This window comes from Bufo gargarizans, chromosome 4, assembly GCF_014858855.1.
Source record: "Bufo gargarizans isolate SCDJY-AF-19 chromosome 4, ASM1485885v1, whole genome shotgun sequence".
Lineage (NCBI taxonomy): Eukaryota > Metazoa > Chordata > Amphibia > Anura > Bufonidae > Bufo > Bufo gargarizans.
The window spans coordinates 517,075,091-517,092,035 of NC_058083.1; the positions used below are offsets into that span (position 1 = coordinate 517,075,091).

The 16,945-nt window shown below is 44.6% G+C and overlaps 2 protein-coding genes across 2 annotated transcripts in view; both read right to left on the reverse strand.

Annotated features, from left to right (window-relative positions):
* Nucleotides 1-16,945, reverse strand: part of LOC122934017 (gastrula zinc finger protein XlCGF26.1-like) — a 323,260-nt gene that overhangs the window by 211,686 nt on the left and 94,629 nt on the right. The gene's annotated exons all lie outside the window — the stretch shown is intronic.
* The window catches only part of LOC122934031 (zinc finger protein OZF-like), a 28,327-nt gene continuing 12,879 nt past the window's right edge, over nucleotides 1,498-16,945 (reverse strand). The window contains exon 4 of the mRNA XM_044289172.1: nucleotides 1,498-3,332. Coding sequence (XP_044145107.1) covers nucleotides 2,161-3,332 — 1,172 coding nt within the window. The 3' untranslated portion in view covers nucleotides 1,498-2,160. The remainder of the gene's footprint in view (nucleotides 3,333-16,945) is intronic.

Here is a 16,945-nt window from a genome sequence, read left to right on the forward strand (position 1 = left end):
GCGTCTGGCACATTGGAGGCGTTCTGTTCACGGATGAGTCCCGGTTTTCACTGTTATGGGCAGATGGCAGAGAGTGTGTGTGGCGTTGTGCAAGTGAGCGGTTTGCTGACGTCAACGTTATGGATCGAGTGGCCCATGGTGGCGGTGGGGTTATGGTATGTGCAGGTGTATGTTATTGACAATGAACACAGGTACATTTTATTGATGGCATTTTGAATGCACAGAGATACCGTGACAAGATCCTGAGGCCCATTGTTGTGCCATTCATCCACGACCATCACCTCTTGTTGCAGCATGATAATGCACGGCCCCATATTGCAAGGATCTGTACACAATTCCTGGAAGCTGAAAACATCCCAGTTCTTGCATGGCCAGCATACTCACCGGACATGTCACCCATTGAGCATGTTTGAGATCCTCTGGATCAGCGTATACAACAGCATGTTCCAGCTTCTGCCAATATTCTGCAACTCCGCACAGCTATTAAAGAGGAGCGGACCAACATTCCACAGGCCACAATCAACAACCTGATCAACTCTATGCGACGGAGATGTGTTGCACTGCGTGAGGCAAATGTTGGCCACACCAGATACTGACTGGTTTTCTAACCCCCCTACCCCCACCCTCCTCCCTTCCCCCCAGTTAGGCAAAATTGTGCACATTTCAGTGTCTTTTATTGTGGGCAGTCTAAGGCCCACCTGTGCAATATTCATGCTGTCTAATCAGCACCTTGATATGCCACACCTGTAAGGTGGGATCGATTATCTTGTTAAAGGCGAAGTGCTCACTAATACAGATTTAGACAGATTTGTGAACAATATTTGAGAGTAATAGGTCTTTTGTGTATGTAGAAAATGTTTCAGATCTTTGAGTTCAGCTCATGCAAAATGGGAGCAAAACCAAAAGTGTTGCGTTTATATTTTTGCTCAGTGTACGTCAAAAGGTAGGACATGTCCAATCTTTTACGGTGAAGAGGCACGGACCCCAAAGTCCTCGGACGAGCTTCTGAGTGTTTCCGGGGGCTTCCGATCCCTGACTCTGCTCCTCAAAAAATAGGACATGTCCTATCTTTTGATGTATCTTGCGGATTTCAGACCCATTCAAGTCAACGGGTCCGCATCTGTCATATGGAGTAAACACGGTCGGTATCTGAGTTTTGCAGACCCGCTATTTGCTGTCCACAACAGGGGCATGACGACCATACGGTCATGTGAATGAGCCCTTAAAAAAAGTACCGAAGGCAAAAATAAAGTCTTCACATATTTAGTTTTGCAGCATCCTTAACAACCTGTACTACACAATTATCATGTCATTTACCCCTTACAGAGAACGCCGAAAAATAAATGCCAGTATTACTGCTTTGCCTATTTGCCTAAAAAAAACAAAAAGTGATATGTACCCCAAAATGAAACCAATGAATACTACAAGTTGTCCCAGAAAAAATTAAGCCTTCACACAACTCCATGGAAAAAAAAAAAAAAAAGTTTTTTATTGTGCAATAGTAGTCAAACTTAAAAAAAAAAAAAAAATTTTATTTGGTATCACTATAATCAAATAATGAATAACGTTATCATGTAATTTGCGCCTAAAAATAAATGCTGCAAATGTTATAGCTTAAAAACAGAGTTAAAGGAGTTGTCCGGGTTCAGAGCTGATCCTGGACGGACTCATATTTTTACCCAGGCAGTCCCACAAAGTATTTTTAGGAGATCTGGTGACATATCGGGCTCTCCATAGGGCTGCCAGGTGGAGACTTCTGTCCAGCATAGTCTCCCAGCATGATCACTTGGTGACGTCATCATACTAAGCGCAGGTACTTCAGTAGAGCGGACTGCCTCTGTGCGAGCAAATGGATGAGGTGAGGCCATATTGCAGTAGAGCAAGTATGCCCAACATGCGGCCCTCCAACTGTTGGAAAACTACAACTCTTAGCATGCCTAGACAGCCTTTAGCTATCAGTCTACAGCAAGGCATGGTGGGAGTTGTAGTTTTATAACGTTAAAAATCATCCCATTGATTGATAGGCTGAATGGGGTTTTAACATAGTTATTCATGACAAATTAATTCAGAAAGAATCAAATTCCTTATCGAATTCCTGACCAAGCTGCAGAATTACATTTTTAAAAAGTTCCTTCATCTCTCGTTATCACATTCTGAACATTAAAATCGTTTCTTTCCAGTGTGATTTCTCTGATGTGTAACAAGATTTGATTTCTGTATGAAAGATTTCCCACATATTGAACATGAAAATGGCTTCTCCCCGGTGTGAATTCTCTGATGTATAGTAAGATATGATTTCTGTGTGAAAGATTTCCCGCATTCTAAACAAGAAAATGCCTTCTCCCCTGTGTGAGTTCTCAAATGTGAAACTAGACTTGCTTTCTGTGTGAAAGAGTTTCCACATTCTAAACAAAAAAATGGCTTCTCCCCTGTGTGCTTCCTCTCATGTATAACAAGATTAGATTTTTGGCTAAAACATTTTCCACATTCTGAACAAGAAAATGGCTTCTCCCCTGTGTGAGTTCTCTCATGAGCAACAAGATCTGATTTGTGGTAAAAACATTTTTCACATATTGAACATGAAATCGGCTTTACCCCTGTGTGAACTGTCTGATGTTTAAGAAGATGTGATTTCTGGTGAAAACATTTCCCACATTCTGAGCATGAAAACGGCTTCAGCCCTGTGTGAATTCTCTGATGTCTGACAAGATGTGCTTTACACATAAATTTTTTTTCACATTCTGAACATGAAAATGGCTTCACCCCTGTGTGAGTTCTCTGATGCTTAAGGAGATCTGATTTCCGGTGAAACCATTTCCCACATTCTGAGCATGAAAATTGTTTATTTTCTGTGTGAATTCTCTTATGGGTAAGAAAATATGATTTATCTGAAAAACATTTCCCACATTCTGAACATGAAAATGACCTCTCCTTTGTGTGAAATCTCTGATGTCTGGCAAGATGAGATTTACAGTTAAAATGTTTTTCACATTCTGAACATGAAAATGGCTTCTCCCCTGCGTGAGTTCTATGTCTAACAAGATGTGATTTATATTTACACTTCCCACATTCTGAGCATGAAAGAGTATTCTCCCCTGTGTGACTTCTTTGATGATGAACACTTCTGTGGCTTTTATTTTGCTTAACAGTCAGTGATGAATCAGAAGATTGAAATCCAGCCAAAGGATCAGATGATAGACCATTGCTGTGAAAGGCTGAGGATACATCTGGGATAATGGCATGCTCTTCCTGTGTATCTTCTGTGACACCACAATCATCTGTTCGAAAATCTGTCAATATCCCATGTTTCTCTGAGCTACTGGTACAGTCATCTGCCAAGAAAAAAATCTGAGTTTTATAATTTTTTAATAATATAACCTTAAAATTATTTATATATATATATATATATATATATATATATATATATACACACACACACACCATAATTGTTACTAACATTTCTATATTTAAAAAATCCATACAAATTACAAGTCATGGATAGGGATTAGCAAACCCCGACCGCCACATTCAGGACATATTTGGGTGTCTGTGTACCGAACCCAAACCCGGATTTTTGCGCCAAAGTCCATGTCTGGGTTAGTTGTTCATACTTTAAATAAAGTTTGTTGAAAGGCTGCAGCACAGCCAATCAACAAGCGATTAAGCTGTGGGTACATGGAAGCCCCCAGTCATGTCTAGTATTGCTGCTGCAGGCAGGGAAAGTGTTAGGCTTTTATTAGTTTTAAAAAGTGTGCTGGTGACCTGTAGGCATTATTGATGGGTGCAATACAGCTCCTTTGCACCAGTGAGACAGAAATACCATACTTAAATCGTGCTGTTAAGTCCGAGGGCGACCTGTTGAGCTTTTGGCATTTTTCTTTTGGTGCCATCCTACTCTTTTGCACCAGTGACAGGGAAATATAATAGTTAATCAGTCTGTTAATTGTGTGGGCGAGACAAAACAAATTTTTTTGAGTGAAAAAACCTTTACTTGCCACCGTCACAGGGATATACAGTATAATAGGTATTCAGCCGGTTAATTGGGTCGGTGTGACCTACCTATTTTTTGGTTTAAAATACACTGTACTTGCCACCGTCACAGGAATATATAATTGCTATTCAGCAGATTAATTGGGTCGGTCTGCCCTATCTATATTTTTTTTTTTGTTTAACACCTTAAGGACCCAGGACGAGAATGCTCATCCTAAATTGCCAGTACTTTGTGCCCCAGGACGAGCGTTCTCGTCCTGCGGTCCTTCCCCATCCCCATGAGCGGTCCGGCAATCAGCAGCACGGATCCAGCTGTTACTGACAGCTGGATCCCTGCTGCATCCACAAGCATCAGTTATCATGCCGATGCTGGTGGATTAACCTCTCATACGCCACGGTCAGCGCTGACCACGGCATATGGGAGGTTTTCACTCCCTCTCCTTAGCCATCGGGTCCCCACGTTGCGGTGGCAGGGACCTGATGATTGCCATGGCAGCCCCAAGCCATTTCAAGGCCTTGGGGCCTGGCATGTATGGAGGCCTATGAGGTGCAGCCCCCAGGCTGGGTTTCATAGGCAAACTATCAGTGTATTACACTGATAGTCAATGCAGTACAATACAGATGTATTGTGCTGCATTGAAACAGGGATCAAGCCCTATAATGTTGAAGTCCCATAGTGCAACAAAAAGAAAAAATATTAAAAAGGACATAAACGTGTTTTAACAATAATTTTGTTTTAAAGTTTCAATAAAAAAAAAGCCCCTTTCCCATAAAAAGAGACATCAAATTGTAAAAAAATAGAAATCAATAAATAAAAAAAAAACAGACATATTAGGCATCACCGTGTGCGTAACAACCTGCTCTATAAAAATATCACATGATCCACCCCGTCTGGTCAACACCGTAAAAAAAAAAAAAAAAAATTATATATATATATATTTTTTTTTTTTTTTTGTCACCTTTCATCACAAAAAGTGTAATACCAGTAGTCATATTTTGTATCGTCGCGTCCGTAACAACTTGCTCTATAAAAATACCACATGATCTAACCTGTCAGATAAACATTGTAAATAACAAAAAATTAAAACTGTGCCAAAACTGCTTTTTTGTTACCTTGCCTCACAAAAAGTGTAATATAGAGCAACAAAAAAATCATATGTACCCTAAAATAGTACCAACAAAAAACTGCCACCTTATCCCGTAGTTTCCAAAATGGGGTCTTTTTTGAGTTTCTACTCTAGGGGTGCATCAGTGGGTCTTCAAATGGGACATGTCAACAAAATTATCCCAGTAAAATCGGCCTTCGAAAAACTATATGGCATTCCTTTCCTTATGCGCCCTGCCACGTGCCCGTACAGCAGTTTACGACCACATATGGGGTGTTTCTGTAAACTACAGAATCAAGGTAATAAATATTGAGTTTTGTTTGGCTATTAACCCTTGCTTTGTAACTGGAAAAAAAATGGATTAAAATGAAAAATCTGCAAAAAAAAAAAGTGAATTTCGAAAATTTCATCTCCATTTTCCTTTAATTCTTGTGGAACACCTAAAAGGGTTACCAAAGTTAGTAAAATCAGTTTTGCATACCTTGAGGGGTGTAGTTTCTAAAATGGGGCCATTGATGGGTGGTTCCTATTATGTAAGCCTCACAAAGTGACTTGAGACCTGAACTGGTCCTTAAAAAGTGGGTTTTGGAAATTTTCTGAAAAATTTCAAGATTTCTTCTAATGTCCCAAAAAAATGTCAATTACTAACTATTTTAGGAGGTATCACTATCTGTTTTAAAAGCAGAAAAAAAGAATTTTTTAAAATTGCAAATTTTTCCAAATTTTTGGGTAAATTTGGTATTTGTTTATAAATAAAAATGAAATATTTTGACTCAAATTTACCACTGTCATAAAGTACAATATGTAACAAGAAAACATTCTCAGAATGGCTTTGATAAGTAAAAGCATTCTAAAGTTATCTATATTAAATGGCCTGGTCCTTAAGGTGAAAAATAGCAAGGTCCTTAAGGGGTTAAAATACACTACAATAGTTATTCAGCCGGTTAATTGGGTCAGTGTGACCTACCTATTTTTTGGTTTGAAAAACACTGTACTTGCCACCGTCACAGGTATATGTAATAGTTATTCGGCTGGTTAATTGGGCCGGTGTGTCCTACCTATATTTTTTTTAATCCAGAGGAAAAAAAAAAAAGAAGCTGTCTGGTTTGAAGCTGTTTGGGAGCTGCACTTATACAAACAGACAAAACACAAGTTTGTGAGCGTTCAAGTGTTTGATTTCAAGTGTGTTTGTATTAAGTGTGTGACTTTAGATTACGTCAGGAAGTATCTGTGAGAGCTAAATTATTTGTTTGCATTGCTGAGTGGCTGTGCCTGACTTTATTGTACTTTATACCAAGTCAGAGCAGTGTAGTCTAGTTTATACACTGTGTCTTGCTTTTGCTGCCAGGTTTATTGCATAGCAGCTGTGATAAAACATTTTTCTTCTCTTCCTTCTCCAGGGTGTTGCACAGGTGAGTAATTAGGGTGTGGCTATCTAATTAGGAGAATTTATATAGCTTTTAATTTTGTTACCAGAAATAAAGAAACAAGCGACACAACTACATTGGAGTGCTGGAACTACGTTTTTTACTTCCCTGCTGTATCTGTCTGACTGCACATTTATATACGTGCTATCTGCACGGGGCATGTGCACATAGGACGTGTACATACACAGTAGGCAGTCGGGAAGGGGTTAAACTACATAGACACAAACAAATTACATGAATATACTGTACACATTTTGAGCATTACTCATACACATTACATGCTTATACAATGTGTGTGTATTTTCCTCCTAGCATGTGCTGCTGGGCTGATTTACAGCCAGGTGAGGTCAAATACTGGATTGGATTTTACATGCCGGTCCGGGTTTTGGCAGAACCTGGCTGTCCTTAAATAGGCAGCTGGGCATGGAAGCGAAGTCTCTGTGTTGGCATCTGGGAGCCATGTGTCTGGATGAAGGCTTGCTACCCGTTTGGCGTGAAAACAGGTTGGTGCTGCTATGGTCAAGGACTCTGAGGCTGAATTGCCACATGGTGTGAATTACCACCAACACAGCAAGGTGACTTTTCCTTTGATTATGACTGCTTGTTTGGTCACTTGCCTAAAGTGTGAATAAAACACTGAACTGTTTGATCCAAAGAACTTGTTGTTGCCTCTATACTGCGTCCGCTAATCCTGTCTACCAGAGGGAAACCCCACAATTAGTGGAGGATGCATGAGCAGAGAGGCTGGCGTGAACACCGATTTTTTGGGTTTCTGCATTTTTTAGGCAAGGTTGTATGTCGTACATTAAACCAGGTGTATTACAACCAGTGCCCCACGACAAAATGGAGGCTGTTGTGAAGGCCCTCATTGAGGCTAATCTGCAGCAGCGAGAGACAAACCTGCAGCAACTCGAGGCTAATGAGCAGCAGCAGGAGACTAACCAGTTGCTCCTACAACATGTGATGGCTTTGCAGACAGCAGGAGCAACCCAGAGCATCCACGATCCCCGGAGAGCAGTCCGTGCCACGATTCCTAAGATGACCCCTGGAGACGACATTGAAACCTACCTGGCGATGTACGAGAAAGTGGGAATCAGGGAAAAGCTACCCCGTGACCACTGGGCTGAGGTAATTGCTCCGTTCTGGGCAAACCCCAGAAATCTTCACCCCAGGCCCGGAGTTTTGAGCCAATAAAACCCGCCCAGGATGTACCCACAGCAGACCTGGCTCCAATAGTCTGCTGGCGGTGTCAGGAGCCTGGCCATTTAAGGGCCGACTGTCCCCATCGCGTTGAGCCCATGGACCCTAACTATGGCTACCGTCAGTCGCTATATGCCAGGAGGCTGTGTGCAACAGGTACCCCAGAGTCTCTAGATTATTTTTGCCAGGTGGAAGTGGGAGACACCCCGGCAGAGGCTCTGCTGGACTCAGGGAGTCCGGTGACCCTAGTAAGGGCTACCCTGGTGCGGTCCCCTGAGTATACTGTCCGGAAAGTCGTGGTGATGTGCATCCATGGAGACTTAAAAGACTACCTCACAGCTCTGGTGTCTCTAACTACGGTGGCCGGTAGATGGACCCACGAGGTGGCTGTCATCACAAATCGACATTATGAACTCAGCATAGGAAGAGACTTCCCGGCACTGTGGCCTGCTACGAGAGTGACTGATACCCATGAGACAAGGGTAACCCTAGCAGAGTGGCCCGGCTCAGGGTGGAGACCAGAACCCTCGGAACCTGAGACCGGACAGCCAGCGGTGGGGGGTGACAACCACTTCGGTGGAAGAGCGAGAGACAACCCCGCTAAGTGTGATGGTGGGAGACGTGGAGGACTTGTCGCCGGGCCCCGAATTTGCAGACCTCAATGTCTCCAGGGATAACTTTGGTAGCGCCCAACCCTATCCCACTCCTGGGAAAATGTGTTAACAGTAGATAGGATATGTTGTATCGAGTCAAACAACTACGGGGTGAGCCTTTTAAACAGTTGGTGGTCGTCAAGGCTTATCGCAAGCTTGTGTTAGATCTAGCCCACCAACACGTTCTCAGGGTCACCTGGCGCTGCAGAAAACTCATGGACATCGTGCTTCGTCCACATAGTCGGTACGCTTCGGCTTACCTGGACGATATTGTCATCCACAGTACAGAGTGGGAAAGTCACCTACCCAAAGTGCAGGCTGTAGTGGACTCCCTAACCGCTAACCCCAAAAAAATATGCAATAGTGTTAGAAGAGACTAAGCACCTGGTGTATGTCATTGGGCGCTGAGTCGTCAAACCCCAAGTGAACAAAATAGAGGCGATACGGAATTGGCCCTGACCTGTCACCACTCGGCAAATAAAGTCATTCCTGGGAGTGGTGGGCTATTACATAAGGTTTGTTCCCCACTTTGCTACTCTAGCCGCGCCCTTGACAGGACTTTTGAAGGGACACAATTCAATGATGGTTCGCTCGGATGATCGGGCGGAAGAGGCTGTCTCCACTTTGAAGTCGGCCCTGTGCGAGTCCCCGGTTTTGGTGACGCCCGAATTCCAAAGGGAGTTTATAGTACAGACCGATGCCTCCAAAGTAGGCCTCGGTGCTGTACTGTCTCAGGAAGTCAACGGGAAGGAGCATCCCATTGTCTTCCTCAGCCGAGACCTGGTATAGTATAGTGGAGAGAGAGTGTCTGGCTATCAGGCAGGCACTATAATCTCTCCGCTATTATTTATTGGGTAGAAAATTCCACCTGCTAACTGACCACTCCCCTCAAGTGGATGAGCCAGGCCAAGGACAGAAATGCCCGGGTCACCCGATGGTTTCTCTCCCTACAAAACTTTAATTTTGCGGTGGAACACAGGGCAGGCCGGTTACATTGAAACGCGGATGCCCTTTCCCAAGTACACTGTCTGGCGTGTTCACCCACTCAGGGTTGAACAAAGGGGGAATATGTGACACAGTGAGAGGTTTTGTCTGGGAAAACAGGTATTTTCCTCCCAGCATGTGCTGCTGGGCTTATTTACAGCCAGGTGAGGTCAAATACCGGATCGGGTTAGCCTGAACGGAGAAAATGGACCTGTGGTGTGGACTAGTCAGCATAAAGTGATGTTGTATTCCAGCTAAATAAAGTTTGATGGTATTATGCGACAGGGACAGTTTTGAGTGACAATAAGCTAAGAAAGCCATAATATAGGAGATTTCGGAATGATAACCCCTCGGATCAATCTTGGAGAATTTATCAAAAGCTCTCAACCCGGCCTGATAATTCCTGGCCATATTGCGTGACAGATTTCTTAACCAGATTCTTGGCCTTGTCTATGAGGGAATCTAGTCCAGAATGAGTGTGCTGAATCAAGGAACGGGCGTGCCTGACTGATCCGCGTCGGGCATTTCCTGGAAAAAAAAACCTGACAATTAAAACGGGAAAGAGCTTGGCAATCAGTTTTGGCAACGTCCAATTCCTAAAAGATGCGCTGCTGTTGTGTCCTGAGTCGGAAGTTCCTGGCATGTCATCCATATCGGACACGTGGGACATGCTTGACCTGAGAAAAAAAAAGGCGAATTATGGCCACCAGAGCAATGGAAAAAGGAGCGCAGACGGATGCGGAGAAAGCGACCGTGAAGAATGTGAGAGACTGGAGGAGTGTGAAAAGTTACCATCGGATGAAGAAACCTACCTAACAGGACACAAACGGATTTGGAAGCACGGCTCCAAAAACACAAATCGTTTACGTTGGAACTAATGAAAAAGATGACTCAGAGTATCGAATCTGACGGCTGACCCCGCCCCAACAACCATCTCTAAACCGACTTACCTGGGAGTGCCTCGGAATTGCCTAAACGATATGTAGGGGAAGAGAATAAATACTGCCCAATCTAAGGAAGGAACAAAACAACATCAGAACTGAAGATGATGACTAGGTACCAACACAAGAAAAAGAAAGAGGACCCAGAACACATGACGACCCTGGGCGATCCAGGAGACACTGACGACCCTGGGCTATCCAGGAGACAGGAGCCGAGTGAGACCGAAAACAAAGCAACACTGTAATGCGCTGTGAAGCACATGAAGCCCGCGTGCTGACAGAGGGAGACAGCTGAAAACCCACAGTGAGGGAACCTTGCAGCAGGTGGACCTAACCGCATGAACATATGACCCTAGCAAGCTGGCAGAGGGTATAACTGAAAACTGCGCCCCCTAAACCAACACAAGACCCCCACCTGCATCACAGCCACAGGGAAGAGTGCCTGTATGGCTCTGCTTACCCCCTTACCAGGTTGCTAAAGGTGAAGACCAGAAAGCCCGTCACCACGTCCCAATCGCATGCCGACCCAACGTGTGACAGAGGCAGACAACTTAACTGTGATGTCGCTCCCCTGACCCCGCCGCTCGTACCTTAGGGTAGATTCACGAGCGGCTTATGCTGAGGGAGAGCGGCGTCTGCACCTTATAGCACCGGGTGCTGGAATCCAGGCCGGGCGTGGGGCTCAGCTAGAGCGGAGCCAGCTGAGCCCAGATTACCTGGTGGGCTGACGTGCGGCGATCCGGACCTCCGTAGCGCGCGTGCGCCGGAAACCAAATCGACAGGAAGTGGAAGGAGCGCGATACCGTCAAGTACTGCGTGAGGCTCAGGCGCCTGGCTGACCGTTAGCGTGAAGAATAAGTAGCCAGACGCCCCTCCCACAAATACAGGCTGGTAACAGCTATATATATAGTGGAGGTAGGCATGGTAAGCGGTGGCAATACAGAGGCAAAAAAAGTTTATAAAGCAAAACTTCAGTGTTTATTCATACAAGGCAAAAACAAAATGACACTTTGTAGTCTTGTTGTTAGTTCACACAATGGAAAGTCCACAGAGAAAAAAAAATAATAAAAAAAAAAACACCTTGTTGGCAGTTCTTTCACCAGCAGGCTTTAGGGGGCCTGTTTCCCCAGCATGCGGCTCTCAGCCCTCCAGCACAGCACAAAGCCTCAGATCCCAAAACAGACTCAGCCAGGTGCTGCCAAAACCCAGCACTTAACCACTTCAGCCCCGCTAGGTGAAACCCCCTTCATGACCAGAGCACTTTTTACACTTCGGCACTACACTCCTTTCACCGTTTATCGCTCGGTCATGCAACTTACCATACAAATGAATTTTACCTCCTTTTCTTCTCACTAATGGAGCTTTCATTGGGTGGTATTTCATTGCTGCTGGCATTTTTACTTTTTTTGTTATTAATCAAAATGTAACGATTTTTTTGCAAAAAAATGACATTTTTCACTTTCAGCTGTAAAATTTTGCAAAAAAAACGACATCCATATATAAATTTTTCGCCAAATTTATTGTTCTACATGTCTTTGATAAAAAAAAAATGTTTGGGCAAAAAAAAAATGGTTTGGGTAAAAGTTATAGCATTTACAAACTATGGTACAAAAATGTGAATTTCCGCTTTTTGAAACAGCTCTGACTTTCTGAGCACCTGTCATGATTCCTGAGGTTCTACAATGCCCAAACAGTAGAAAAACCCCACAAATGACCCCATTTCGGAAAGTAGACACCCTAAGGTATTCGCTGATGGGCATAGTGAGTTCATAGAACTTATTTTTTGTCACAAGTTAGCGGAAAATGATGATGATTTTATTTTTTTTATTTTTTCTTACAAAGTCTCATATTCCACTAACTTGCGACAAAAAAAAAAAAATTCTAGGAACTCGCCATGCCCCTCACGGAATACCTTGGGGTGTCTTCTTTCCAAAATGGGGTCACTTGTGGCGTAGTTATACTGCCCTGGCAATTTAGGGGCCCAGATGTGTGAGAAGTACTTTGCAATCAAAATCTGTAAAAAATGACGGGTGAAATCCGAAAGGTGCACTTTGGAATATGTGCCCCTTTGCCCACCTTGGCAGCAAAAAAGTGTGACACATCTGGTATCGCCGTACTCAGGAGAAGTTGGGGAATGTGTTTTGGGGTGTCATTTTACATATACCCATGCTGGGTGAGAAAAATATCTTGGTCAAATGCCAACTTTGTATAAAAAAATGGGAAAAGTTGTCTTTTGCCAAGATATTTCTCTCATCCAGCATGGGTATATGTAAAATGACACCCCAAAACACATTCCCCAACTTCTCCTGAGTACGGCGATACCAGATGTGTCACACTTTTTTGATGCCAAGGTGGGCAAAGGGGCACATATTCCAAAGTGCACCTTTCAGATTTTGCAGGCCATTTTTTACACATTTTGATTGCAAGGTACTTCTCACACATATGGGCCCCTAAATTGCCAGGGCAGTATAACTACGCCACAAGTGACCCCATTTTGGAAAGAAGACACCCCAAGGTATTCCGTGAGGGGCACTGCGAGTTCCTAGAATTTTTTATTTTTTGTCACAAGTTAGCGGAAAATGATGATTTATTTTTTTTCCTCTTTTTTCCTTACAAAGTCTCATATTCCACTAACTTGCGACAAAAAATAAAAAATTCTAGGAACTCGCCATGCCCCTCACGGAATACCTTGGGGTGTCTTCTTTCCAAAATGGGGTCACTTGTGGCGTAGTTATACTGCCCTGGCAATTTAGGGGCCCATATGTGTGAGAAGTACTTTGCAATCAAAATCTGTAAAAAATGACCGGTGAAATCCGAAAGGTGCACTTTGGAATATGTGCCCCTTTGCCCACCTTGGCATCAAAAAAGTGTCACACATCTGGTATCGCCGTACTCAGGAGAAGTTGGGGAATGTGTTTTGGGGTGTCATTTTACATATACCCATGCTGGGTGAGAGAAATATCTTGGCAAAAGACAACTTTTCCCATTTTTTTATACAAAGTTGGCATTTGACCAAGATATTTTTCTCACCCAGCATGGGTATATGTAAAATGACACCCCAAAACACATTCCCCAACTTCTCCTGAGTACGGCGATACCAGATGTATGACACTTTTTTGCAGCCTAGATGCGCAAAGGGGCCCAAATTCCTTTTAGGAGGGCATTTTTAGACATTTGGATCCCAGACTTCTTCTCACGCTTTAGGGCCCCTAAAAAGCCAGGGCAGTATAAATACCCCACATGTGACCCCACTTTGGAAAGAAGACACCCCAAGGTATCCAATGAGGGGCCTGGCAAGTTCATAGAATTTTTTTTTTTTGCATAAGTTAGCGGAAATTGATTTTTTTTTGTTTTTTCTCACAAAGTCTCACTTTCCGCTAACTTAGGACAAAAATTTCAATCTTTCATGGACTCAATATGCCCCTCAGCAAATACCTTGGGGTGTCTTCTTTCCAAAATGGGGTCAGTTGTGGGGTGTTTGTACTGCCCTGGCATTTGAGGGTCTCTGCAATCATTACATGTATGGTCAGCATTAGGAGTTTCTGCTATTCTCCTTATATTGAGCATACAGGTAATGAGATTTTTTTTTCCGTTCAGCCTCTGGGCTGAAAGAAAAAAATGAACGGCACAGATTTCTTCATTCGCATCGATCAATGTGGATGAAAAAATCTCTGCCAAAAAAAAAAAATTGAGGGGAAAGGCGTCTGCCAGGACATAGGAGCTCCGCCCTACATCCATACCCACTTAGCTCGTATGCCCTGGCAAACCAGATTTCTCCATTCACATCAATCGATGTGGATGAATAAATCATTGCCGGGATTTATTATTTTTTTTTTTTTATATATATACAAAGTGTTTGCCAAAGCATAGGAACGCCGCCTCCTCCTCAGCTCGTATGCCTCGGCAAACGTATCTGTCACTGCAGAGGAGAAAATCCCGTCTTGCAGCGCCGCATACACCGACTTGCGTGTAATCTGACAGCAGCGCAATGCTTCTGTCAGAATGCACATCGGTGCTGCAGCTGGTCGATCGGTTGGTCCACCTGGAAGGTAAAAAGACAAAAAAAAAAAAAAAAGAAAAAACCAGGCCGCAACGCAATAATTTTATTAACTTTGCAACAGAACATGTAACTTAAACTTTTTGAACTGAACATTAACGTGTTTGCTTACTGGTGTGTTTTTTTTTTTTTTTTGTTTTTTTACCTTTATAGAACAAACCTCTCCTTCCCCATGGGTCAATGTGCAAAGCGCAAATCGCCCAAAGATGTGGCGAAGTGCGTTATGCACTTTGTCCCATGTGAAAGGAGACGTTTGCAGCAGCAGTGAGTGAATGGGCCCTAATAGCCCTGTGTGCCTGTCCTGGTGAGATGATCCCTATGCTAATAGTGTACCTGTGAGTGGTACTTCCGGAAACACTCTCCAAAGCATAGGGCAGGGTGGTCCGGACAGTCAGGACAGAAATAGCGGGTGTCACGCCTTATTCCACTCCTGCTACAGACACGACATCTTTTTCGGGGTGACTGTTGGGTTGAGGTACCAGGAACGACATTGGGGAAATGTCGCTCGTGTAGACGGCTAACTACACTGGTGGTTGGGGCCACGGAACCTCCTGGATACAGGAGGTTCTCGATGATCTCTTCCTGAAATTTGAGGAAGGATCCAGTTCTCCCAGCCTTACTGTAGAGAACAAAACTATTGTACAGAGCCAATTGAATTAAATATACAGACACCTTCTTATACCAGCGTCTGGTGCGTCGGGAAACTAAATACGGAGCCAACATCTGGTCATTGAAGTCGACCCCTCCCATGTGGAGGTTATAGTCGTGGACTGAGAGGGGCTTTTCAATGACACGGGTTGCTCGCTCAATTAGTATTGTCGTGTCTGCGTGAATGGAGGAGAGCATGTAAACGTCACGCTTGTCTCTCCATTTCACCGCGAGCAGTTCTTCGTTACACAGTGCGGCCCTCTGCCCCCTTGCAAGACGGGTGCTAACGAGCCGTTGGGGGAAGCCCGCGCGACTAGTTCGCGCGGTACCACAGGCGCCAATCCGTTCTAGAAACAAATGCCTAAAGAGGGCCACACTTGTGTAAAAATTGTCCACATAAAGATGGTACCCCTTGCCGAATAAGGGTGACACCAAGTCCCAAACTGTCTTCCCACTGCTCCCCAGGTAGTCAGGGCAACCGACCGGCTCCAGGGTCTGATCTTTTCCCTCATAGACCCGAAATTTGTGGGTATAGCCTGTGGCCCTTTCACAGAGCTTATACAATTTGACCCCATACCGGGCGCGCTTGCTTGGGATGTATTGTTTGAAGCCAAGGCGCCCGGTAAAATGTATCAGGGACTCGTCTATGCAGATGTTTTGCTCTGGGGTATAAATATCTGCAAATTTCTGGTTGAAATGGTCTATGAGGGGCCGAATTTTGTGGAGCCGGTCAAAAGCAGGGTGGCCCCTGGGACGGGAGGCGGTGTTGTCACTAAAGTGCAGGAACCGCAGGATGGCCTCAAAACGTGCCCTGGACATGGCAGCAGAGAACATGGGCATGTGATGAATCGGGTTCGTGGACCAATATGACCGCAATTCATGTTTTTTTGTCAGGCCCATGTTGAGGAGGAGGCCCAGAAAAGTTTTAAGTTCGGAAACTTGGACTGGTTTCCACCGGAAAGGCTGGGCATAAAAGCTTCCCGGGTTAGCGGTGATAAATTGTGTGGCATACCTGTTTGTTTCGGCCACAACTATGTCTAAAAGCTCCGCAGTCAAGAACAGCTCAAAAAATCCCAGGGCCGAACCGATCTGAGCCGTCTCAACCCGAACTCCAGACTGGGCAGTGAAAGGGAAAACTACAGGTGCGGCTGAAGTTGGGGACTGCCAATCAGGGTTTGCCAGCACCTCTGGGATTCTAGGGGCTCTACGGGCACGTCTTTGCGGTGGCTGCGACGGGGTCACTACTGCACGTGCCACCGTACCAGCTTCAACTGCCCTTCTGGTGCTCGCTACTTCACCAGGTTGTACGGCAGTGCTGGTACTAGGTCCAGGGAGGGCTGGGCTGCTGGTGTATGCCTCACCACGTAATCCGACAGCACCAGCCCCACTCTGCTGCTCTTGAAGCGGATCCTGCGCAACCTGCGGTCTAGCGACACGGGGCCGGGTACGCCTGGTGGTATCAGGGACCTCAGCCTCCTCGTCCGAACTTTGGGTCAGAGAGCCACTGCTTTCTACAGGTTCGTATTCTGACCCGCTGGATTCATCAGATGAGGGCTCCCACTCCTCATCCGACTGGGTCAGAAGCCTGTAGGCCTCTTCAGAGGAATACCCCCTGTTAGACATGTGGGCAACTAAATTTAGGGGTATTCCCTGAGACTACCCAAGAAAAAAAAAGCAAGCCTGTCTTACAAAGGGGAGGCTAGCGAAGTACCGGAGGCCGCTGCGGTTGATAAAAAATATCAAAACTGATTTTTTTTATCGCCGCAGTGCGTGTAAAGTGAATGTGCAGTGATCAAAAAAAAAATTTTTTTTTGTCACTGCGGTGGGGCGGGTGTGGGCGAACGCACGTGTGGGCGACCGATCAGGCCTGATCGGGCAAACACTGCGTTTTGGGTGGAGGGCGAACTAAAGTGACACTAATACAATTATAGATCTGACC